Consider the following 25,245-nt stretch of genomic DNA (forward strand, 5'->3'; position numbering starts at 1 on the left):
ATAAAATTACTGCAGTATTACATGCAATGCGCGGTCAAACAGCTTCTTACACAAAAATCTCAATCAATTACACTTTTCTCCACAGGGTGTCTCTATAACAAGTTTCACAGCAAATGATGAGAGTAAAACAAATGTTAGATATTGACTCTAATCAAATGAAAATACAACAGCTGAGTATATTAAACCCTGTAGAAGGCTTCCAACGCTTAAATATACCCAAAGGAAACACAAATATAGTCCCAGCGTTAGCAGAAAAGAAAAAGGAAAATAGTTGGCAGCTGCATGCGTTGGGGCCCGTCTTCTCGGTTAAATATTTATAGCAATGGTGGACAGTGTAGCTCACTTGTGTAGGAAAATCCTTAACTGGTGTCCAAGTCCAGAACCTATGATTCCCTGCACTTTACTAAGCTATATGATTCAGAACGGGGTCCTTAGGCTCTTAAGCATTTGCCTTGTGAAGATTTCAATATCAGCATGAGAAATATACACTAGGAGAGTCCACACAGTGTCTTCCAGACACACAGCTTATATCAATGCAGCTGGAGGTGAATGCAGGGTATTAGTTTGTGTTGATCTCACACTCTCCTGGATGCAATGTTCATAATACTTTAGTATGGTGTGCAGATCTGTTACCTCTGAGAGCAGAAAATGCCAGCAACTCACTACTATTTAGTCTTTCTCCTTCCAAGAAACAATCCACTCTCTCTCTGGTCCCAGTGCAGTATACAGCTTGATCTTCTGTCTGGCCAGACAATCCAGTAACTCTCTCTTGAACTGCATCCACAGCATCCTTTTCCAACCTTCCTCACACATCCAACAAAACCCTCCCCCTCAGGAACTGTCCTCTCCAAACTTGGTTCCTAGTGTGACACAGCAATCTTTTCTAAGTACACCCCTAGTGGGCATAACTGTGCACTGCAACTAATGAGGGAAAGAAAAGAAAAGGTTTAGCATTAAACATCATCATTGCACAAAAAGCTATGGGGTGTTACATGTGTTATACATTGTATTTCCTTTATAAAACATTAGCAACTCAAAATGAAGATATTCCCTTATATCAAAGCGAAATCAAGAATTACAGATTAGACCGAAAATTGGATAATATTGTAATAATAATAATAATAATAATATAGAAACGTAAAGGTAATAATAATGAGAACATCCTGTCATCATCTAAACCAGGCATGTTCAACCTGCGGCCCTCCAGCTGTTGCAAAACTACAACTCCCAGCATGCCTGAACAGCCTACAGCTATCAGCCTACAGCAGGGCATTGTGGGAGTTGTAGTTTTACAACAGCGGGAGGGCCGCAGGATGAGCACGTCTGGACTCTAAACAGTTTTTTCTTTTTGTCACAATTAAAACAATGTATTAAATATGTTTGATTGTGTGCATTGTGTATGTTTTTCTATTATACTGTATATTATAGAATTGTCTCCGTAACTTTATTTATAGACGAATAGTTTGAGGTTCGTCGGTTGCACTGACCTCTTGTGACCGGTTTTCATCAGTACAGCTCAATGTGAACACGTCACTGAGTCCTAATAATAATTAGAAGAGATATTGTCAGAGAGCGCTAATGCTGTGGTTTTTTTATTTAGGTTTTATGCAGATGATTTTTTTTGTAGCATGCTGCAATCATACTACCTCACTCACACACCTGTAGTACTGCCTGGCAGTTTTATTGTAGGGGTGAAGGGCGCCGTGCCGCCTGCTGACCAGAATCTATTTCCTGCCCGCTCCGACCATCTCTGCATAGTAAGAACACATTTCTTATTTCCAGGATTGCAGCGGAAGGTGAAGGTAGAACGAAGATAACGGAGGAGGCGCTGGACTTGTCCTTGAAGTATAATTTTGTGACTCCTTTAACATCGATGGTTGTGACTCCGCCCGAGGAGCAGAATTCCGAGGGGCTGATTGCAAATAAAATGAAGGAACAGGGTGAGAGCGAAATGAATCCAAACTCCTTCTACCATTTTTCCTCAATTGCTTTCTCCACGAATTTCCCCTTCTTTCATTCTTCCATCATCCCTCACACCTTTCTTTTTTCCTCCCACCTTTTATCCATCCTCATTTCTTTCTCTTTCCTTCCCTCTTTTCATCCTTCCTGATCATTTCCCTCTTTTCTTCCCTTTCTCCTCTCTCGCTCTCCCTTCCTTATCTCTCTCCATAACTCTCTTCCTTCTCTCTATATCTCCCCCCCTTACTTTTCTCTCTCCCTTTTCTCCATCCCTCCTTTTCTCTCTTCCTCCTTTCCTATTTCCATTCCTCCTCTCTCTCTCTTCTTCTGTCTCTCCCATCCTTCCCTTTCTTTCTCCCTTGTCTCTGTCTATTACTCCCTTCTTACTCTCTTCTTACTCTTCCTCCCTTCCTTCTCTTCCTTCTTTCCATCCCTCCCTTCTTTCTCTCCACCCCTCCTTTTCTCCCCTCCTCCTTCCCTATTTCCATTCCTCCTCTCTCTCTCTTCTTCTGTCACTCCCATCCTTCCCTTTCTTCCTCCCTTCTCTCTGTCTATTACTCCCTTCTTACTCTCTTCTTACTCTTCCTCCCTCCCTTCCTTCTCTTCCTTCTTTCCATCCCTCCCTTGCTTCCCCCTTCCCTTCCTCCCTTCCCCACGTCCCATGCAGAAACGTGTAGCCTTATAGCCTCTATATGACCCATCATACATTAACCTGCTTGTTGATGGTTTCCATGTAGGTCTTTTCTTATACTAAACAAAGTAAAATAAACTCCCACAGTTCAGAGTACTAAATAGAAGTATCTCACCAACAACGGATCCATCAACAGCAGCTTGCTGATGGTTGTCAGATAGCAACAGGAGAGTTTTTTTTATACTAAAAAAAGAAAAATGAACTGAAAAAAAAACACAAGACAGCAACAAAAAGGTAACAACAGGATGGCAGAAAATGTTCATTTCTGTGCAGATTTAGCTGAATTGTATTTTCATATGTTTTACAGACATGTATGATCCGAATGAATCTGCTTTGGATTACGGTATGTAATGATACTTATTTCTATTGTGTATGACTGCTTTATGGTACAAAAAGGAGCACAGGTTCAACAGATTGGGCATTAGAAGGTGGTTGAGTCCAGGTAAGTAGTCAGCAAGAGAGAGGGTGCCAACAGAGCAGAATTATTGGGCACGACATGTAATATCTTTACCTCCCCGCAGGCTGTAGTTCCATTTCTCTGCCTGCCGGATGTCTGGAAATGTTCACAAGCCTCTGCAGTCACTAAATAAAGTCTAAAGTAATGCAGTGAATAGTAGACGGGGAGGAGGGGGATGCAGCTTCCCTCTGTATCTGTCAGACTGCATGCCGTGAGAGAGGGGTATGCAGCTTCCCTCTGTATCTGTGAGACTGCATGCTGTGAGAGAGGGGTATGCAGCTTCCCTCTGTATCTGTGAGACTGCATGCTGTGAGAGAGAGGTATGCAGCTTCCCTCTGTATCTGTGAGACTGCATGCCGTGAGAGAGAGGTATGCAGCTTCCCTCTGTATCTGTGAGACTGCATGCCGTGAGAGAGGGGTATGCAGCTTCCCTCTGTATCTGTGAGACTGCATGCTGTGAGAGAGGGGTATGCAGCTTCCCTCTGTATCTGTGAGACTGCATGCCGTGAGAGAGGGGTATACAGCTTCCCTCTGTATCTGTGAGACTGCATGCTGTGAGAGAGGGGTATGCAGCTTCCCTCTGTATCTGTGAGACTGCATGCCGTGAGAGAGAGGTATGCAGCTTCCCTCTGTATCTGTGAGACTGCATGCTGTGAGAGAGGGGTATGCAGCTTCCCTCTGTATCTGTGAGACTGCATGCTGTGAGAGAGGGGTATGCAGCTTCCCTCTGTATCTGTGAGACTGCATGCCGTGAGAGAGAGGTATGCAGCTTCCCTCTGTATCTGTGAGACTGCATGCCGTGAGAGAGGGGTATGCAGCTTCCCTCTGTATCTGTGAGACTGCATGCCGTGAGAGAGGGGTATGCAGCTTCCCTCTGTATCTGTGAGACTGCATGCTGTGAGAGAGGGGTATGCAGCTTCCCTCTGTATCTGTGAGACTGCATGCTGTGAGAGAGGGGTATGCAGCTTCCCTCTGTATCTGTGAGACTGCATGCTGTGAGAGAGGGGTATGCAGCTTCCCTCTGTATCTGTGAGACTGCATGCTGTGAGAGAGGGGTATGCAGCTTCCCTCTGTATCTGTGAGACTGCATGCTGTGAGAGAGGGGTATGCAGCTTCCCTCTGTATCTGTGAGACTGCATGCTGTGAGAGAGGGGTATGCAGCTTCCCTCTGTATCTGTGAGACTGCATGCTGTGAGAGAGGGGTATGCAGCTTCCCTCTGTATCTGTGAGACTGCATGCTGTGAGAGAGGGGTATGCAGCTTCCCTCTGTATCTGTGAGACTGCATGCCGTGAGAGAGGGGTATGCTGCTTCCCTCTGTATCTGTGAGACTGCATGTTGTGAGAGAGGGGTATGCAGCTTCCCTCTGTATCTGTGAGACTGCATGCCGTGAGAGAGGGGTATGGCTTCCCTCTGTATCTGTGAGACTGCATGCCGTGAGAGAGGGGTATGCAGCTTCCCTCTGTACCTGTGAGACTGCATGCTGTGAGAGAGGGGTATGCAGCTTCCCTCTGTATCTGTGAGACTGCATGCCGTGAGAGAGGGGTATGCAGATTCCCTCTGTATCTGTGAGACTGCATGCTGTGAGAGAGAGGTATGCAGCTTCCCTCTGTATCTGTGAGACTGCATGCTGTGAGAGAGGGGTATGCAGCTTCCCTCTGTATCTGTGAGACTGCATGCCGTGAGAGAGGGGTATGCAGCTTCCCTCTGTATCTGTGAGACTGCATGCTGTGAGAGAGGGGTATGCAGCTTCCCTCTGTATCTGTGAGACTGCATGCCGTGAGAGAGGGGTATACAGCTTCCCTCTGTATCTGTGAGACTGCATGCCGTGAGAGAGGGGTATACAGCTTCCCTCTGTATCTGTGAGACTGCATGCTGTGAGAGAGGGGTATGCAGCTTCCCTCTGTACCTGTGAGACTGCATGCCGTGAGAGAGGGGTATGCAGCTTCCCTCTGTATCTGTGAGACTGCATGCTGTGAGAGGGGGGTATGCAGCTTCCCTCTGTATCTGTGAGACTGCATGCCGTGAGAGAGGGGTATGCAGCTTCCCTCTGTATCTGTCAGACTGCATGCTGTGAGAGAGGGGTATGCAGCTTCCCTCTGTATCTGTGAGACTGCATGCTGTGAGAGAGGGGTATGCAGCTTCCCTCTGTATCTGTGAGACTGCATGCTGTGAGAGAGGGGTATGCAGCTTCCCTCTGTATCTGTGAGACTGCATGCTGTGAGAGAGGGGTATGCTGCTTCCCTCTGTATCTGTGAGACTGCATGCCGTGAGAGAGAGGTATGCAGCTTCCCTCTGTATCTGTGAGACTGCATGCCGTGAGAGAGAGGTATGCAGCTTCCCTCTGTATCTGTGAGACTGCATGCTGTGAGAGAGGGGTATGCAGCTTCCCTCTGTATCTGTGAGACTGCATGCTGTGAGAGAGGGGTATGGCTTCCCTCTGTATCTGTGAGACTGCATGCTGTGAGAGAGGGGTATACAGCTTCCCTCTGTATCTGTGAGACTGCATGCTGTGAGAGAGGGGTATGCAGCTTCCCTCTGTATCTGTGAGACTGCATGCTGTGAGAGAGGGGTATGCAGCTTCCCTCTGTATCTGTGAGACTGCATGCTGTGAGAGAGGGGTATGCAGCTTCCCTCTGTATCTGTGAGACTGCATGCTGTGAGAGAGGGGTATGCAGCTTCCCTCTGTATCTGTGAGACTGCATGCTGTGAGAGAGGGGTATGCAGCTTCCCTCTGTATCTGTGAGACTGCATGCTGTGAGAGAGGGGTATGCAGCTTCCCTCTGTATCTGTGAGACTGCATGCTGTGAGAGAGGGGTATGCAGCTTCCCTCTGTATCTGTGAGACTGCATGCCGTGAGAGAGGGGTATGCAGCTTCCCTCTGTATCTGTGAGACTGCATGCTGTGAGAGAGGGGTATGCAGCTTCCCTCTGTATCTGTGAGACTGCATGCCGTGAGAGAGGGGTATACAGCTTCCCTCTGTATCTGTGAGACTGCATGCTGTGAGAGAGGGGTATGCAGCTTCCCTCTGTATATGTGAGACTGCATGCTGTGAGAGAGGGGTATGCAGCTTCCCTCTGTATCTGTGAGACTGCATGCTGTGAGAGAGGGGTATGCAGCTTCCCTCTGTATCTGTGAGACTGCATGCTGTGAGAGAGGGGTATGCAGCTTCCCTCTGTATCTGTGAGACTGCATGCTGTGAGAGGGGGGTATGCAGCTTCCCTCTGTATCTGTGAGACTGCATGCTGTGAGAGAGGGGTATGCAGCTTCCCTCTGTATCTGTGAGACTGCATGCCGTGAGAGAGGGGTATACAGCTTCCCTCTGTATCTGTGAGACTGCATGCTGTGAGAGAGGGGTATGCAGCTTCCCTCTGTATCTGTGAGACTGCATGCTGTGAGAGAGGGGTATGCAGCTTCCCTCTGTATCTGTGAGACTGCATGCTGTGAGAGAGGGGTATGCAGCTTCCCTCTGTATCTGTGAGACTGCAGGCCGTGAGAGAGGGGTATACAGCTTCCCTCTGTATCTGTGAGACTGCATGCCGTGTGAGAGGGGTATGCAGCTTCCCTCTGTATCTGTGAGACTGCATGCTGTGAGAGAGGGGTATGCAGCTTCCCTCTGTACCTGTGAGACTGCATGCCGTGTGAGAGGGGTATGCAGCTTCCCTCTGTATCTGTGAGACTGCATGCTGTGAGAGAGGGGTATGCAGCTTCCCTCTGTACCTGTGAGACTGCATGCTGTGAGAGAGGGGTATGCAGCTTCCCTCTGTATCTGTGAGACTGCATGCCGTGAGAGAGGGGTATGCAGCTTCCCTCTGTATCTGTGAGACTGCATGCTGTGAGAGAGGGGTATGCAGCTTCCCTCTGTATCTGTGAGACTGCATGCCGTGAGAGAGGGGTATGCAGCTTCCCTCTGTATCTGTGAGACTGCATGCTGTGAGAGAGAGGTATGCAGCTTCCCTCTGTATCTGTGAGACTGCATGCTGTGAGAGAGAGGTATGCAGCTTCCCTCTGTATCTGTGAGACTGCATGCCGTGAGAGAGAGGTATGCAGCTTCCCTCTGTATCTGTGAGACTGCATGCCGTGAGAGAGGGGTATGCAGCTTCCCTCTGTATCTGTGAGACTGCATGCTGTGAGAGAGGGGTATACAGCTTCCCTCTGTATCTGTGAGACTGCATGCCGTGAGAGAGGGGTATGCAGCTTCCCTCTGTATCTGTGAGACTGCATGCTGTGAGAGAGGGGTATGCAGCTTCCCTCTGTATCTGTGAGACTGCATGCCGTGAGAGAGAGGTATGCAGCTTCCCTCTGTATCTGTGAGACTGCATGCTGTGAGAGAGGGGTATGCAGCTTCCCTCTGTATCTGTGAGACTGCATGCTGTGAGAGAGGGGTATGCAGCTTCCCTCTGTATCTGTGAGACTGCATGCTGTGAGAGAGGGGTATGCAGCTTCCCTCTGTATCTGTGAGACTGCATGCTGTGAGAGAGGGGTATGCAGCTTCCCTCTGTATCTGTGAGACTGCATGCTGTGAGAGAGGGGTATGCAGCTTCCCTCTGTATCTGTGAGACTGCATGCTGTGAGAGAGGGGTATGCAGCTTCCCTCTGTATCTGTGAGACTGCATGCTGTGAGAGAGGGGTATGCAGCTTCCCTCTGTATCTGTGAGACTGCATGCTGTGAGAGAGAGGTATGCAGCTTCCCTCTGTATCTGTGAGACTGCATGCCGTGAGAGAGGGGTATGCAGCTTCCCTCTGTATCTGTGAGACTGCATGCCGTGAGAGAGGGGTATGCAGCTTCCCTCTGTATCTGTGAGACTGCATGCTGTGAGAGAGGGGTATGCAGCTTCCCTCTGTATCTGTGAGACTGCATGCTGTGAGAGAGGGGTATGCAGCTTCCCTCTGTATCTGTGAGACTGCATGCTGTGAGAGAGGGGTATGCAGCTTCCCTCTGTATCTGTGAGACTGCATGCCGTGAGAGAGGGGTATGCTGCTTCCCTCTGTATCTGTGAGACTGCATGTTGTGAGAGAGGGGTATGCAGCTTCCCTCTGTATCTGTGAGACTGCATGCCGTGAGAGAGGGGTATGGCTTCCCTCTGTATCTGTGAGACTGCATGCCGTGAGAGAGGGGTATGCAGCTTCCCTCTGTATCTGTGAGACTGCATGCTGTGAGAGGGGGGTATGCAGCTTCCCTCTGTATCTGTGAGACTGCATGCCGTGAGAGAGGGGTATGCAGCTTCCCTCTGTATCTGTGAGACTGCATGCTGTGAGAGAGGGGTATGCAGCTTCCCTCTGTATCTGTGAGACTGCATGCTGTGAGAGAGGGGTATGCAGCTTCCCTCTGTATCTGTGAGACTGCATGCCGTGAGAGAGGGGTATGCTGCTTCCCTCTGTATCTGTGAGACTGCATGTTGTGAGAGAGGGGTATGCAGCTTCCCTCTGTATCTGTGAGACTGCATGCCGTGAGAGAGGGGTATGGCTTCCCTCTGTATCTGTGAGACTGCATGCCGTGAGAGAGGGGTATGCAGCTTCCCTCTGTATCTGTGAGACTGCATGCTGTGAGAGGGGGGTATGCAGCTTCCCTCTGTATCTGTGAGACTGCATGCCGTGAGAGAGGGGTATGCAGCTTCCCTCTGTACCTGTGAGACTGCATGCTGTGAGAGAGGGGTATGCAGCTTCCCTCTGTATCTGTGAGACTGCATGCCGTGAGAGAGGGGTATGCAGATTCCCTCTGTATCTGTGAGACTGCATGCTGTGAGAGAGAGGTATGCAGCTTCCCTCTGTATCTGTGAGACTGCATGCTGTGAGAGAGGGGTATGCAGCTTCCCTCTGTACCTGTGAGACTGCATGCCGTGAGAGAGGGGTATGCAGCTTCCCTCTGTATCTGTGAGACTGCATGCTGTGAGAGGGGGGTATGCAGCTTCCCTCTGTATCTGTCAGACTGCATGCCGTGAGAGAGGGGTATGCAGCTTCCCTCTGTATCTGTCAGACTGCATGCTGTGAGAGAGGGGTATGCAGCTTCCCTCTGTATCTGTGAGACTGCATGCTGTGAGAGAGGGGTATGCTGCTTCCCTCTGTATCTGTGAGACTGCATGCCGTGAGAGAGGGGTATGCAGCTTCCCTCTGTATCTGTGAGACTGCATGCCGTGAGAGGGGGGTATGCAGCTTCCCTCTGTATCTGTGAGACTGCATGCTGTGAGAGAGGGGTATGCAGCTTCCCTCTGTATCTGTGAGACTGCATGCTGTGAGAGAGGGGTATGCAGCTTCCCTCTGTATCTGTGAGACTGCATGCCGTGAGAGAGAGGTATGCAGCTTCCCTCTGTATCTGTGAGACTGCATGCCGTGAGAGAGGGGTATGCAGCTTCCCTATGTATCTGTGAGACTGCATGCTGTGAGAGAGGGGTATGCAGCTTCCCTCTGTATCTGTGAGACTGCATGCTGTGAGAGAGGGGTATGCAGCTTCCCTCTGTATCTGTGAGACTGCATGCCGTGAGAGAGGGGTATGCAGCTTCCCTCTGTATCTGTGAGACTGCATGCCGTGAGAGAGGGGTATGCAGCTTCCCTCTGTATCTGTGAGACTGCATGCTGTGAGAGAGGGGTATGCAGCTTCCCTCTGTATCTGTGAGACTGCATGCTGTGAGAGAGGGGTATGCAGCTTCCCTCTGTATCTGTGAGACTGCATGCCGTGAGAGAGGGGTATGCAGCTTCCCTCTGTATCTGTGAGACTGCATGCCGTGAGAGAGGGGTATGCAGCTTCCCTCTGTATCTGTGAGACTGCATGCCGTGAGAGAGGGGTATACAGCTTCCCTCTGTATCTGTGAGACTGCATGCTGTGAGAGAGGGGTATGCAGCTTCCCTCTGTATATGTGAGACTGCATGCTGTGAGAGAGGGGTATGCAGCTTCCCTCTGTATCTGTGAGACTGCATGCTGTGAGAGAGGGGTATGCAGCTTCCCTCTGTATCTGTGAGACTGCATGCTGTGAGAGAGGGGTATGCAGCTTCCCTCTGTATCTGTGAGACTGCATGCTGTGAGAGAGGGGTATGCAGCTTCCCTCTGTATCTGTGAGACTGCATGCCGTGAGAGAGGGGTATACAGCTTCCCTCTGTATCTGTGAGACTGCATGCCGTGTGAGAGGGGTATGCAGCTTCCCTCTGTATCTGTGAGACTGCATGCTGTGAGAGAGGGGTATGCAGCTTCCCTCTGTACCTGTGAGACTGCATGCCGTGTGAGAGGGGTATGCAGCTTCCCTCTGTATCTGTGAGACTGCATGCTGTGAGAGAGGGGTATGCAGCTTCCCTCTGTACCTGTGAGACTGCATGCTGTGAGAGAGGGGTATGCAGCTTCCCTCTGTATCTGTGAGACTGCATGCCGTGAGAGAGGGGTATGCAGCTTCCCTCTGTATCTGTGAGACTGCATGCCGTGAGAGAGGGGTATGCAGCTTCCCTCTGTATCTGTGAGACTGCATGCCGTGAGAGAGGGGTATGCAGCTTCCCTCTGTATCTGTGAGACTGCATGCCGTGAGAGAGGGGTATGCAGCTTCCCTCTGTATCTGTGAGACTGCATGCTGTGAGAGAGGGGTATGCAGCTTCCCTCTGTATCTGTGAGACTGCATGCTGTGAGAGAGGGGTATGCAGCTTCCCTCTGTATCTGTGAGACTGCATGCTGTGAGAGAGGGGTATGCAGCTTCCCTCTGTACCTGTGAGACTGCAGGCTGTGAGAGAGGGGTATGCAGCTTCCCTCTGTATCTGTGAGACTGCATGCTGTGAGAGAGGGGTATGCAGCTTCCCTCTGTATCTGTGAGACTGCATGCTGTGAGAGAGGGGTATGCAGCTTCCCTCTGTATCTGTGAGACTGCATGCTGTGAGAGAGGGGTATGCAGCTTCCCTCTGTATCTGTGAGACTGCATGCCGTGAGAGAGGGGTATGCAGCTTCCCTCTGTATCTGTGAGACTGCATGCCGTGAGAGAGGGGTATGCAGCTTCCCTCTGTATCTGTGAGACTGCATGCTGTGAGAGAGGGGTATGCAGCTTCCCTCTGTATCTGTGAGACTGCATGCTGTGAGAGAGGGGTATGCAGCTTCCCTCTGTATCTGTGAGACTGCATGCCGTGAGAGAGGGGTATGCAGCTTCCCTCTGTATCTGTGAGACTGCATGCTGTGAGAGAGGGGTATGCAGCTTCCCTCTGTATCTGTGAGACTGCAGGCCGTGTGAGAGGGGTATGCAGCTTCCCTCTGTATATGTGAGACTGCATGCTGTGAGAGAGGGGTATGCAGCTTCCCTCTGTATCTGTGAGACTGCATGCTGTGAGAGAGGGGTATGCAGCTTCCCTCTGTATCTGTGAGACTGCATGCTGTGAGAGAGGGGTATGCAGCTTCCCTCTGTATCTGTGAGACTGCATGCTGTGAGAGGGGGGTATGCAGCTTCCCTCTGTATCTGTGAGACTGCATGCCGTGAGAGAGGGGTATACAGCTTCCCTCTGTATCTGTGAGACTGCATGCCGTGTGAGAGGGGTATGCAGCTTCCCTCTGTATCTGTGAGACTGCATGCTGTGAGAGAGGGGTATGCAGCTTCCCTCTGTACCTGTGAGACTGCATGCCGTGTGAGAGGGGTATGCAGCTTCCCTCTGTATCTGTGAGACTGCATGCTGTGAGAGAGGGGTATGCAGCTTCCCTCTGTACCTGTGAGACTGCATGCCGTGTGAGAGGGGTATGCAGCTTCCCTCTGTATCTGTGAGACTGCAGGCTGTGAGAGAGGGGTATGCAGCTTCCCTCTGTATCTGTGAGACTGCATGCTGTGAGAGAGGGGTATGCAGCTTCCCTATGTATCTGTGAGACTGCATGCTGTGAGAGAGGGGTATGCAGCTTCCCTATGTATCTGTGAGACTGCATGCTGTGAGAGAGGGGTATGCAGCTTCCCTCTGTATCTGTGAGACTGCATGCCGTGAGAGAGGGGTATGCAGCTTCCCTCTGTATCTGTGAGACTGCATGCTGTGAGAGGGGGGTATGCAGCTTCCCTCTGTATCTGTGAGACTGCATGCTGTGAGAGAGGGGTATGCAGCTTCCCTCTGTATCTGTGAGACTGCATGCCGTGAGAGAGGGGTATACAGCTTCCCTCTGTATCTGTGAGACTGCATGCCGTGTGAGAGGGGTATGCAGCTTCCCTCTGTATCTGTGAGACTGCATGCTGTGAGAGAGGGGTATGCAGCTTCCCTCTGTACCTGTGAGACTGCATGCCGTGTGAGAGGGGTATGCAGCTTCCCTCTGTATCTGTGAGACTGCAGGCTGTGAGAGAGGGGTATGCAGCTTCCCTCTGTATCTGTGAGACTGCATGCTGTGAGAGAGGGGTATGCAGCTTCCCTATGTATCTGTGAGACTGCATGCTGTGAGAGAGGGGTATGCAGCTTCCCTATGTATCTGTGAGACTGCATGCTGTGAGAGAGGGGTATGCAGCTTCCCTCTGTACCTGTGAGACTGCATGCTGTGAGAGAGGGGTATGCAGCTTCCCTCTGTATCTGTGAGCACGACCACTTAGGCAAACTACTACCAAAGTAATGCGCTGTGTGGAGACTTACTACTGCACTCGGCATAAACAGCGGAATATCCGCCAGGGGATCTAACCAATGAAATACTGACATGTGAAGCATATGAATTGGATATAATCGCCTCAATTGTGTTTACCAGACCTCAGCCATGGATTTTACTGTTTTGTTATTTTGATACATATTTTTAATCATGTTGATGAATTGTGATGAGTTGGGATTGAGACCTTCAGGTGTATTCATTGTGAACTTGTGAAGATTTATCCGCATATTGTATCGATTGTTAATTACTGATCCTCCACAATTACTGAAGTTGAGGATGAATAATTAACAAGTATTGTTGGTCATTTATTTATCCAATCTTATTGTATTTATTGTTATGCAAATTAATTGTACCGTTTTTATTTTCATTATATAAGGCGCGCTGACATACATTGTCCAGAAGGTGGCGTGCCTATAAAGATTTTATTTTTATTATTTAATTTTTGCTAGAAACTTTACGTTATAGATCAAGTCTGTGCCAGTCCCTGGCTGGGGTAGGCTTCAGTTTCTGGCACATGGAGTCCAGATGATGGGAGTGCAGGTCTTGTTTAGTGTCCCCCATTGTCTGCTTTGTAGATGTGAGATCTTATTATTATTATTATTATTATTATTATTATTAATGCGCCATTCATCCCATAGCGCTGTACATATGATAAGCGGTGCACATACATAATACAGGCATGTGCACTAAGCATGAACAAGACGAGCTACAGTCTGGTACAGAAGGAGAGAGGGCCCTGCCCGCGAGGGATTACAATCTTATTGTGTCTGTTCTGTAATCTGGAGGGTTCTTAAGATTCTCATAAAGTTTATACATTTATCTGACACAGTTAAAGAATACTGCGAATCCAGTAGTGTGTGTCATGTGGTCTGTAATGTGTGTCATGTGGTCAGTAAGGTGTGTCATGTGGTCTGTAAGGTGTGTCATGTGGTCTGTAAGGTGTGTCATGTGGTCAGTAAGGTGTGTCATGTGGTCAGTAAGGTGTGTCATGTGGTCAGTAAGGTGTGTCATGTGGTCAGTAAGGTGTGTCATGTGGTCAGTAAGGTGTGTCATGTGGTCAGTAAGGTGTGTCATGTGGTCTGTAAGGTGTGTCATGTGGTCTGTAAGGTGTGTCATGTGGTCGGTAAGGTGTGTCATGTGGTCGGTAAGGTGTGTCATGTGGTCGGTAAGGTGTGTCATGTGGTCGGTAAGGTGTGTCATGTGGTCGGTAAGGTGTGTCATGTGGTCGGTAAGGTGTGTCATGTGGTCGGTAAGGTGTGTCATGTGGTCGGTAAGGTGTGTCATGTGGTCGGTAAGGTGTGTCATGTGGTCGGTAAGGTGTGTCATGTGGTCGGTAAGGTGTGTCATGTGGTCGGTAAGGTGTGTCATGTGGTCGGTAAGGTGTGTCATGTGGTCGGTAAGGTGTGTCATGTGGTCGGTAAGGTGTGTCATGTGGTCAGTAAGGTGTGTCATGTGGTCAGTAGTAGCCAATCACATATCGACATAGAGAAACACCATGGCAGCTATTATGATCTCCTAGACTAAGCAGGGGTGGGGCTGTGGGATGGAGTGGGCGTGGCAGGAGGTGTGGTTTTTCTTTCTTATCCTTTCCATGTCTGTATTTGCCAGTAACATAATGGGGAATGCACCGTATTTATCTGAATGAACAATTTGATCCCAAGTCGTGGAGTAGGATACTGCATAGAATCAGAAGGCAGTGATCTGTAAATCTCATAGACCCGTAGTTTATTCACAATAGATCATAGAACAGATCAGAAAGGAGACATTTTACCATTTCATTAAAATTAATAACACATTTAGAATTTGATGGCAGCAACTAGAGATGAGCAAAGTTTTAAAAAAATTTGATTCAGCAGCTTTGCCAAATTTCCACAAGAAATTAGATTAGTCCCGAATTGCTATAAGTCAGGTATACCGAGGCCGCTCTGCCTTCGGGTACTCCCACACGGAGCGGCCGTGCTGTGGGCAGGTTGTGGCTTTACTGCAGTGAAGAACCGCGGTTGCCTTTCATGTAATAATGCACAGCATTATGGGTGATCTCGCGTTCCCGGGCTTGTCTCCTCTACACTTACTTTCGCTTTGTAACACGTGCAGTCGCCGTTATAGGAAAACTGATTTGTTACCATGAAGCATGAGGTAATTCGGATTCATTGCAAATCGAAGTTTTCCTAAACTTTGGACCGAATTCCGCTTTGAATGCTTCTCTTCTCTCAACACTAGCAGCAACACAGCCCGGAAAAGTTGGGACGGGGTTGTGTCCACCATTGTGTAGCATCCCGTCTTCTTTTACCATCAATCTGGGAAGTAAAGAGTCCAGCTGGAGTTCTGGGAGAGGAATGTCTTCCCATTCTGGTTTGGTATCGGATTCTCGCTGCTCCACAGTCAGGGGTCGTCCTTGTCAGATTTTTCCTTTAGGCTACTTTCACACCAGCGGCAGCCTTCTCCGGCAGGGGAACAGCCTGCTGGATCCGTGCTGCCGCTAGTGCACACGTGCCGCCGGAGGTCCGCTCCGGCCCCATTGACTATAATGGGGGCGGGCCGGAGGTCCGACGGCAGCACGGCAAACATGCCGAGAGGCGGCCGAAGTAAAACTACATGGGACCAGAGTGGACCTCCGGCAGCACGCATGCACTAGCGGCAGCACGGATCCAGCAGGCTGTTCCCCTGCTGGAGAAGGCTGCCACTAGTGTGAGAGTAGCCTTATTGGTGAAAGGTCAGTACTGCAGGCGGTCGGTTCAGCTCCCGGAGTCTTCTTCTGTGAAGCCTTGCTGTTGTGATGGCTGCAGTATGCGGTTTAGCATTGTCTTGCTGAAATATGCAATTTAATTATTGCAGCGACCGGGTCCGAAGGGGCAACACGTGAGGCTACGGTGGGCCGATGGGGGTAGTAGTTCATTTACTCACGGTTAGCAGAGCCTCTCTTGCCGGCGTGCAGTGATGGGGAAGACAGCACTAAATCCTCCGGGACACTCTCTATTACAGGGAACACCAGCCAGATGGAAGTTGAGGTGCCCTTGATGGTGTAGGTGTTTAAGGTGCTTTGGTGGCTGGGTCCCTGTGTTCGTGAGGTGCAAATGTTGAGAGTAGTAGAGAGGATGAGGAGTTAGTTGTAGTAGAAACAGTTGAACATTTACTGAATCAATCGTCTCAGGGCAGTTCTTACAGTTCATTAATACAGCAAAAGCAATAATCCAGATGTTGGTTCAAGTGGAATTCCTATAACAGGTCTAGCAATTGTCAGTTGAGGAGTTCTCTCCAGACTTTAGCTTTGGCAGGCAGAATGACAGTTCTTGCTTAAATAGTTTTGCACTAAGTCCAATCTCTAGCACTCAGGTACTGAATATAATGGTTTCCTTACTTTTATATTGAGCAATCCAATAAGGGCGTTCTCCCTCGTGGCAGGCAAACTCTCTGCTACATTATTTCTTGCAGGATGCTCTCCTGAAATATTCAGGTCCACTATGTCCCAGAAGGCATTTAGTGAAAAAGGATAATTCTGCGCACTAATTATCCAGTTGTATCCAGGTTCCTCCTGGTCACTGGTGCTTGTGAAGTCCCTTGGCTAGACTCAGCTCTAATCTTCACTAGACTTGCTTTATATTCGTTCATAGACTCACTTGTCTGTGCTGGGCTGCTGTAACTACTTGGTCTGTCCTCTCCAGGCTTGATCAGGGTCCAGAGGAAAGAAAGGCGGCTACGTCTCGAACACTCAACTTTATAAAAAAAAAAACAGACTATATATATTATGTGGCGCCAGCACCACCTAGGGGCAACTAGATGTAATGACAATGCCAGCCTGATATTAGGAAATACAATACATTAAATATGACAGTTAGCAGCAAAAGTTTAAAGTGCCCACATATAGCACATAGCGGGACACTGCATGATGCAACCTCTATACACTGTTCATCGCGTTTCCAGATGTGTAAGCTGCCCACTACAGAGGCATTAATGCCACCCCCTACCTTCAGAGATGCAGGCCTTTGAACTGTGCATATATAAAAGCTGGATGGTCCATCTCCTCGAGTCCGCAGAACACAGCGCACATGGTTTCCAAAAAGAAATTCAAAGTCTGATTCATCCGACCACAGAAAAGTTTTTAAATGAGCTTTGGCCCAGAGAAGATGCCGGCGGTTTCTTGATCGGGGTGACATATGACTTCTCGTGATACCTGCATTTTTGGATGGCACAGAGAACTATATTCACAGACAATGATTTCTGGATGTGTTCCTGAGCCCATGCAGTGATTTCTAGAATGTTCCTGAGCCCATGCAGTGATATCTGGATGTGTTCCTGAGCCCATGCAGTGATATCTGCAATGTTCCTGAAGCCATGCAGTGATTTCTGGAATGTTCCTGAACCCATGCAGTGATTTCTGGAATGTTCCTGAACCCATGCAGTGATACCTGGAAGTGTTCCTGAGCCCATGCAGTGATCTCTGGAATGTTCCTGAGCCCATGCAGTGATATCTGGATGTGTTCCTGAGCCCATGCAGTGATATCTGCAATGTTCCTGAACCCATGCAGTGATTTCTGGAATGTTCCTGAACCCATGCAGTGATTTCTGGAATGTTCCTGAACCCATGCAGTGATTTCTGGAATGTTCCTGAACCCATGCAGTGATACCTGGAAGTGTTCCTGAGCCCATGCAGTGATCTCTGGAATGTTCCTGAGCCCATGCAGTGATATCTGGATGTGTTCCTGAGCCCATGCAGTGATATCTGCAATGTTCCTGAACCCATGCAGTGATTTCTGGAATGTTCCTGAACCCATGCAGTGATTTCTGGAATGTTCCTGAACCCATGCAGTGATTTCTGGAATGTTCCTGAACCCATGCAGTGATACCTGGATGTGTTCCTGAACCCATGCAGTGATATCTGGAAGTGTCCCTGAGCCCATGCAGTGATTTCTGGAATGTTCCTGAACCCATGCAGTGATACCTGGATGTGTTCCTGAGCCCATGCAGTGATATCTGGAATGTTACTGAACCCATGCAGTGATTTCTGGAATGTTCCTGAATCCATGCAGTGATACCTGGAAGTGTTCCTGAGCCCATGCAGTGATCTCTGGATGTGTTCCTGAGACCTTACAGTGATTTCCAGTACAGAACCTGCCTGGTTTTAATGCAGTGCCGCCTAAGAGCCCGTAGATTAGGAGGATCCTGTACACACCGTCAGCCTTGTCTCTTGTGCACATGGATTTTTCTAGATTCTCTGAATCTTTTGATAATGTTATGTACTGTAAATGGAGAATATTTGAAGTATGTGCAATTTCACTTTGAGGAACGTTCTTCTGAAACTTTTCCACAACTTTTAGCCACAGTTTTTCACGATTGGTGACCTCTGGCCAGATTCTGAGAGACTCTGCCCCAAGATGCAATTTTTAGACCCAGTCATTGCAGATTGTTCTTACAGCTGTTTTTTTTTATTTATACCAGTTACTTTTCTAGCCTTTTGTTGCCCCGTCCCAACTTATTTGAGATGTGTCACTGCCAACAAGTTCTAAATTATTTTTATTTTTTTTCATGTAACTGTAAAATGTCTTCCTTTCATCATCCGATACGTGTTCTGTGGTTCGATTCTATTTACCTATATTTTACACTGTGTCCCACATTATTTGGAATTGGGGCTCTAGTATGATACAAATTTTTGTATTTTTACTAAAAATTGTATTTATTTGTTCTGGTTTTTTTTTATCTTTGGGGGGATGCACGCACATTTGATCACTTGTGTTTCTAACATTATACAATTCTTTTTAACAGAAGACTCACATTATTTCGGTAAGATCTGGAATTTTTTTTATTTTATTTTTCACCTTTGTTTTATTGCAAATAGTACCTCCATACTGTGCCTTATAACTATGTCATATAGAACCCACATACTGCCACAGAGTGGAAAAATAACAGTCTCATAGTGACCAATAATGTCAATATAGTACCGCTATAAAGTGTCAAAATGCCAATGTTTTACAGTACTCAAATAATATCACCATACCACATCCTGTCTAAATGGTGCACATTATAGAACCATGCCAACATATTACCCCAAAATAACATTGCCATGCAATGCTGATATAATGTCAACGTATATACAGACTCTTGTACATGAAGATGCAATGTCATCTGATTCTTTACAAACCTTTGTCTGATTGCGTTTCTTTCTCTCCCTCCAGGACACTACGACTTGATGGAAAGTAAGTACTTAGCCCGACCCACTCCCCTCCCCCAATCCTCTCCTTTCCTTTTCTCTGCTGTCCTTTCCTCTAATTTCTCTCCTCTCCTTTCCTTTTCTCTCATCTACTCTGCTCTCCTTCCCTGTCTTTTCCTCTCCTTTCCTCTTCTTTCCTTTCATCTGCTCTTCTTTCCTCTCCTCTCCTCTTCCTTCCTTTTTTTTCCTGCTCTTCTTCCCTCTTCTTATCTTTCCTCTGCTCTCCTTTCCTCACCTTTACTCTCTTTTCCTTTTCTCTCCTTTCCTCTTTCTGCTCTCCTTTCCTCTCCTTTTCCTATCTTTCCTTTGCTCTCCTTTCCTCTCCTTTGCTTTCCTTTTATCTCCTCTCCTTTCCTTTCGTTTCCTCTCCTTTTCCTTCCTTTGCTTTTCTTTCCTTTTTTTCTGCTCTCCTTTCCTCTTCTTATCTTTCTTCTGCTCTCCTTTCCTCTCTTCTCCTTTCCTCTCCTCTTCCTTCCTTATCTCCTGTTTCCTTTTTCTTTCTGCTCTCCTTTCCTCTACTCTCCTTTTCTTATCTTTCCTCTACTCCCTTTCCTTTCCTCTCCTTCTCTCTTCTTTCCTTTACTTTCCTCTCTTCTCTTTTCCTCTTCTTTCCTCGCTTCTCTTTTTTCCTCTCCTTTTCTCTGCTCCCCTTTCCTTGCCTCTCCTTTCTTCTTCTCTCCTTTCCTCTCATCTTCTTTCCTCGCCTTTCCTCTCCTCCCCTATTTCTCCTCTTCTTTCCACTCCTCTCCTCTTATTTCTTTCCTCTCCTTTCCTTTCTACTTCTCTCCATTCCTCTCCTTTTTCTTTCCTTTACTCTCTTTCCTCTCCTCTTCTTTCCTTTACTCTCTTTCCTCTCCTCTTCTTTCCTTTCCTCTCCTATCCTTTCCTCTGCTTTTATTTTCTCTCCTTTCCTTTGCTCTTCTTTTCTTTCCTCTCATTTCCTCTCTTCTCTTTTCTTCTCCTTTCCTCTGCACTCCTCTCCTTTTCTCTCCTCTCCTTTCTTCTCCTCTTCTTTCCTCTCCTTTCCACCCCTTCCTTTACTCTTCTCTTTTCTCTTTTCCTCTCCTTTCCTTTCCTTTCATCTCCTCTCCTTTCCTCTTATCTTCTTTCCTCTCCTTTCCTCTCTTTTTTTCTGCTCTCCTATCATTTACTTTACTTTCCTCTCCTTTCCTATCATCTTCTTTGCTCTCCTTTTCTTTTTTTTCCTTTACTCTCCTTTCATTTCCTCTCCTTTTCTCTCCTTCCCTCTCCTCTCCTTTCCTCTTCCTTCCTTTCCTATTTTTTCTGCTCTCCTTTTCTTCTTATTATTCCTCTGCTCTCCTTTCCATCCCCCTCCTTTTTTCTCCTCTTCTTTCCTTTCCTCTCCCCTCCTTTCCTCTCCTCTCTTTTCCTCTCTTTATCCTTTCCTCTTCTCTCTTTTCCTCTTCTTATCTTTCCTCTGCTCTCCTTTTCATTCCTCTCCTTTCCTCTCTTCTATTTTCTTCTCCTTTCTTTTGCTCTCCTACCCTTTTCTCTCCTCTCCTTTCCTCTTATCCTCTTTCCTCTCCTCCACTTTTTCTGCTCTTCTTTACTTTACTCTACTTTCCTCTCCTTTCCTATCATCGTCTTTCCTCTTCTTTCCTCATATCTAATTTTCTCTCCTCTCCTTTCCTCTCCTCTTCCTTCCTTTCCTATTCTTTCTTTTTTTCTGCTCTCCTTTCCTCTTCTTATCTTTCCGCTGCTTTCCTTTCCTCTCCCCTCCTTTCTCTCCTCTCCTTTCTCTCCTCTCCTTTTCTGTCCTCTCCTTTCCCTTCTTCTCCTCTCCTTTCCACCCCCTTCCTTTACTCTCCTCTTTGTTCTTTTCCTCTCCTTTCCTCTTCTTTACTTTCCTCTCTTCTCTTTTCCTTTCCTCTCTTTTACTCTCCTTTCCTCTTCTTTCCTTTCCTCTCCTTTTTTTCCCCTCTCCTTTCATCTGCTCTCTTTTCCTTTCCTCTCCTTTCCTCCCATCTTCTTTCCTCTCCTATGCTTTTCCTTCGTCTTTTTTGCTTTCCTCTCCTTTCCTCTGCTCACCTCTCCTCTCATTTTCTCTCCTCTCATCTTGTTTGCTCTACTTTCTTCTCCTTTCCTCTCATCTTCTTTCCCCTCCTCTTCTTTCTTTTTCTCCCCTGTCCTTTCTTCTGCTCTCCTTTTCTCTTCTTTCTTTACTCTCTTCTCCTTTCCTCTTCCTTTCCCCATAAAACCTTTTTTCTGCTCTCCTTTCCTCTCTCTGCTCTCCTTTTCCTCTCCTCCTTTTTTTATCTTTCCTCTGCTCCCTTTCCTTTCCTCTCCTTCTCTTTTCTTTCCTTTACTTTCCTCTCTTTTCTTTTCCTCTTCTTTCCTCTCTTCTCTTTTTTCCTCTCCTCCCCTTTTTCTCCTCTTCTTTCCACTCCTCTCCTTTTCTCTCCTTTCCTTTACTCTTGTCTCCTTCCCTCTCCTCTCATTTCCTTTCCTCTCCTTCCCTTTCCTCTCCTCGACACTTCTCTCCTTTCCTCTCCTCTTTTTTCCTTTTCTCTCCTCTTATTTCCTCTCCTTTCCTTTCCACCCCTTCCTTTACTCTTCTCTTTTCCTCTCCTTTTCTTTCCTTTCCTCTCCTTTTCTTTCCCTCTCCTTTCCTCTCTTCTCTTCTCTTTTCCTCTCCTTATCTTTCCTCTCCTTTCCTCTCTTCTCTTTTCCTCTCCTTCCCTCTTCTTTCCTTTCCTTTCCTCTGCTCTCCTTTCCTTTCCTCTCCTTTCCTGCCATCTTATTTATTTCTTCTCCTTTACTTTCTACTTCTCTCCTTTCCTCTCATCTTCTTTCCTTTACTCTCTTTCCTCTTCTTTCCTTTCCTCTCCTTTCCTCTACTTTTATTTTCTCTCCTTTCCTCTGCTCTCCTTTTCTTTCCTCTCATTTCCTTTCTTCTCTTTTCTTCTCCTTTCCTCTGCACTCCTCACCCTTTATCTCCTCTCCTTTCTTCTCCTCTTCTTTCCCCTTCTTTCCACCCCTTCCTTTACTCTTCTCTTTTCCTCTCCTTTCCTTTTCTTTCCTTTCATCTCCTTTCTTCTCCTCTCCTTTCATCTTATCTTCATTCCTCTCCTCCCTTTTTTTCTGCTCTCCTATCATTTACTTTACTTTCCTCTCCTTTCTTATCATCTTCTTTCCTCTCCTCTCCTTTTCTTTTTTTTCCTTTACTCTCCTTTCATTTCCTCTCCTTTTCTCTCCGTCCCTCTCCTCTCCCTTCCTTTCCTATTTTTTCAGTTTTTTCTGCTCTCCTTTCCTTCTTATTATTCCTCTGCTCTCCTTTCCTTCCCCCCTCCTTTTATCTCCTCTCCTCTTCCTTTCCTCTTCTTTCCTTTCCTCTCCTCTCTTTTCCTCTCTTCTACTTTCCTCTCTTCTCCTTTCCTCTGCTCTCTTTTCCTCTTCCTATCTTTCCTCTGCTCTCCTTTTCATTCCTCTCCTTTCCTCTCTTCTATTTTCTTCTCCTTTCTTCTGCTCTCCTCCCCTTTTCTCTCCTCTCCTTTCTTCTCCTCTTCTTTCCTCATATCTCATTTTCTCTCCTCTCCTTTCCTCTTCTCTTCCTTCCTTTCCTATTCTTTCTTTTTTCAGCTCTCATTTCCTCTTCTTATCTTTCCTCTGCTTTCCTTTCCTCTCCCCTCATTTTCTCTCCTCTCCTTTCCTCTACTCGTTTTTCTTCTCTCCTCTCCTTTTCTGTCCTCTCCTTTCCTTTCTTCTCCTCTCCTTTCCACCCCCTTCCTTTACTCTCCACTTTTCTCTTTTCCTCTCCTTTCCTCTTCTTTACTTTCCTATCTTCTCTTTTCCTTTCCTCTCTTTTACTCTCCTTTCATCTTCTTTCTTTTCCTCCCCTTTCCTTTCCCTTTCATCTCCTTTTCTTTCCTTTCCTTTCCTTTCCTCTTCTTTCCTCCCATCTTCTTTCCTCTCCTATCCTTTTCTTTCCTCTTTTTTGCTTTCCTCTCCTTTCCTCTGCTCACCTCTCCTCTCATTTTCTCTCCTCTCATCTTGTTTGCTCTACTTTCTTCTCCTTTCCTCATATCTTCTTTCCCCTCCTCTTCTTTCTTTTTCTCCCCTGTCGTTTTTTCTGCTCTCCTTTCCTCTCCTCCTCCTTTTCTTATCTTTCCTCTCCTTTGCTTTCCTTTTTTTCTGCTCTCCTTTCCTCTTCTTATCTTTCTTCTGCTCTCCTTTCCTCTCTTCTCCTTTGCTCTCCTCTCCTTTCCTCTCCTCTTCTTTCCTTATCTCCTGTTTCCTTTTTTTTCTGCTCTCCTTTCCTCTACTCTCCTTTTCTTATCTTTCCTCTGCTCCCTTTCCTTTCCTCTCCTTCTCGTTTTTTCCTTTCCTCTCTTCTCTTTTACTCTTCTTTCCTCTCTTCTCTTTTTTCCTCTCCTTTCCTCTGCTCCCCTTTCCTTGCCTCTCCTTTCTTCCTCTATCCTTTCCTCTCATCTTCTTTCCTCGCCTTTCCTCTCCTCCCCTTTTTCTCCTCTTCTTTCCACTCCTCTCCTTTTCTCTCCCTTCCTTTCCTCTCCTCTCCTTCCCTCTCCTCGCCTCTTCTCTCCTTTCCTCTCCTCTTTTTTCCTTTCCTTTCCTCTTCTCTCCTTTCCACCCCTTCCTTTACTCTTCTCTTTTCCTCTCCTTTTCTTTGCTTTCCTCTCCTTTCCTTTCTCTCTCCTTTCCTCTCTTCTCTTTTCCTCTCCTTCCCTCTTATCTCCTTCCCTCTACTGTCCTTTCCTGCCATCTTCTCTCCACTCCTCTCATTTTCTTTCCTTTCCTCTTCTTTGCTTTCCTCTGCTCTTCTTTCCCCTCCTCTCCTTTCCTCTTGTTTCTTTCCTCTCCTTTCCTTTCTACTTCTCTCCTTTCCTCTTCTTTCCTTTCCTCTCCTCTCCTTTCCTCTGCCCATTATTTTCTCTCCCTTCCTCTGCTCTTCTTTTCTTTCCTCTCATTTCCTCTCTTCTCTTTTCTTCTCCTTTCCTCTGCACTCCTCTCCTTTTCTCTCCTATTCTTTCTTCTCCTCTTCTTTCCTCTCCTTTCCACCCCTTCCTTTACTCTTCTCTTTTCCTCTCTTTTCTTTCCTTTCATCTCCTTTCTTCTCCTCTCCTTTCCTCTTATCTTATTTCCTCTCCTCCCTTTTTTTCTGCTCTCCTATAATTTACTTTACTTTCCTCTCCTTTCCTATCATCTTCTTTCCTCTCCTCTCCTTTTCTTTTTTTCCCCTTTACTCTCCTTTCATTTCCTCTCCTTTTCTCTCCTTCGCTCTCCTCTCCTTTCCTCTTCCTTCCTTTCCTATTTTTCAATTTTTTCTGCTCTCCTTTCCTTCTTATTTTTCCTCTGCTCTTCTTTTTCTTTCCCCCCTCCTTTTTTCTCCTCTCCATTCCTTTTTTTTTCTTTCCTTTCCTCTCCTCTCTTTTCCTCTCTTCTGCTTTCCTCTCTTCTCCTTTCCTCTGCTCTCTTTTCCTCTTCCTATCTTTCCTCTGCTCTCCTTTTCATTCCTCTCCTTTCCTCTCTTCTATTTTCTTCTCCTTTCTTCTGCTCTCCTCCCCTTTTCTCTCCTCTCCTTTCCTCTTATCCTCTTTCTTCTCCTCCACTTTTTCTGCTCTTCTTTCCTTTACTCTACTTTCCTCTCCTTTCCTATCATCTTCTTTCCTCTTCTTTCCTCATATCTCATTTTCTCTCCTCTCCTTTCCTTTCCTCTTCTCTTCCTTCCTTTCCTATTATTTCCTTTTTCTGCTCTCATTTCCTCTTCTTATCTTTCCTCTGCTTTCCTTTCCTCTCCCCTCCTTTTCTCTCTTCTCCTCTACTCGTCTTTCTTCTCTCCTTTCTCTTCTCTCCTTTTCTGTCCTCTCCTTTCCTTTCTTCTCCTCTCCTTTTCTCGTTCCCTCTCTTTTCCTCTTATTTCCTTTCCTCTCTTCTCTTTTCCTTTCCTCTCTTTTACTATCCTTTCCTCTTCTTTCCTTTCCTCTACTTTCCTTTCCTCTGCTCACCTCTCCTCTCATTTTCTCTCCTCTCATCTTGTTTGCTCTACTTTCTTCTCCTTTCCTCTCATCTTCTTTCCCCTCCTCTTCTTTCTTTTTCTCCCCTGTCCTTTCTTCTGCTCTCCTTTTCTCTTCTTTCTTTCCTCTCCTCTCCTTTCCTCTTCCTTTCCCCTTAAAACCTTTTTTCTGCTCTCCTTTCCTCTTCTAATTTTTCCCATGCTCTCCATTATTTTCCTCTCCCCTCCTTTCCTCTGCTTTCCTTTTCTCTCCTCATTTTCTCTTCTTTCCTCTGCTCTCCTTTCCTTTTCTTATCTTTCCTCTGCTCTCCTTTTCTTTCCTCTCCTCTCCTCTCCTTTCCTCTCTTCTCTTTTCCTCTCCTTTCCTCTTCTCTC

The 25,245-nt window shown here is 47.0% G+C and overlaps 1 protein-coding gene across 2 annotated transcripts in view; it reads left to right on the top strand.

Annotated features, from left to right (window-relative positions):
* LOC120979688 (inter-alpha-trypsin inhibitor heavy chain H3-like) overlaps nt 1–25,245 on the top strand; it is a 66,372-nt gene that overhangs the window by 30,178 nt on the left and 10,949 nt on the right. For both annotated transcript variants that reach the window (XM_040408595.1, XM_040408596.1), the window contains exons 13-16: nt 1,783–1,940; nt 2,958–2,993; nt 18,434–18,451; nt 18,844–18,864. In XM_040408595.1, coding sequence (XP_040264529.1) covers nt 1,783–1,940; nt 2,958–2,993; nt 18,434–18,451; nt 18,844–18,864 — 233 coding nt within the window. The remainder of the gene's footprint in view (nt 1–1,782; nt 1,941–2,957; nt 2,994–18,433; nt 18,452–18,843; nt 18,865–25,245) is intronic.

Source organism: Bufo bufo, chromosome 9 (assembly GCF_905171765.1).
Source record: "Bufo bufo chromosome 9, aBufBuf1.1, whole genome shotgun sequence".
Taxonomy (NCBI): domain Eukaryota; kingdom Metazoa; phylum Chordata; class Amphibia; order Anura; family Bufonidae; genus Bufo; species Bufo bufo.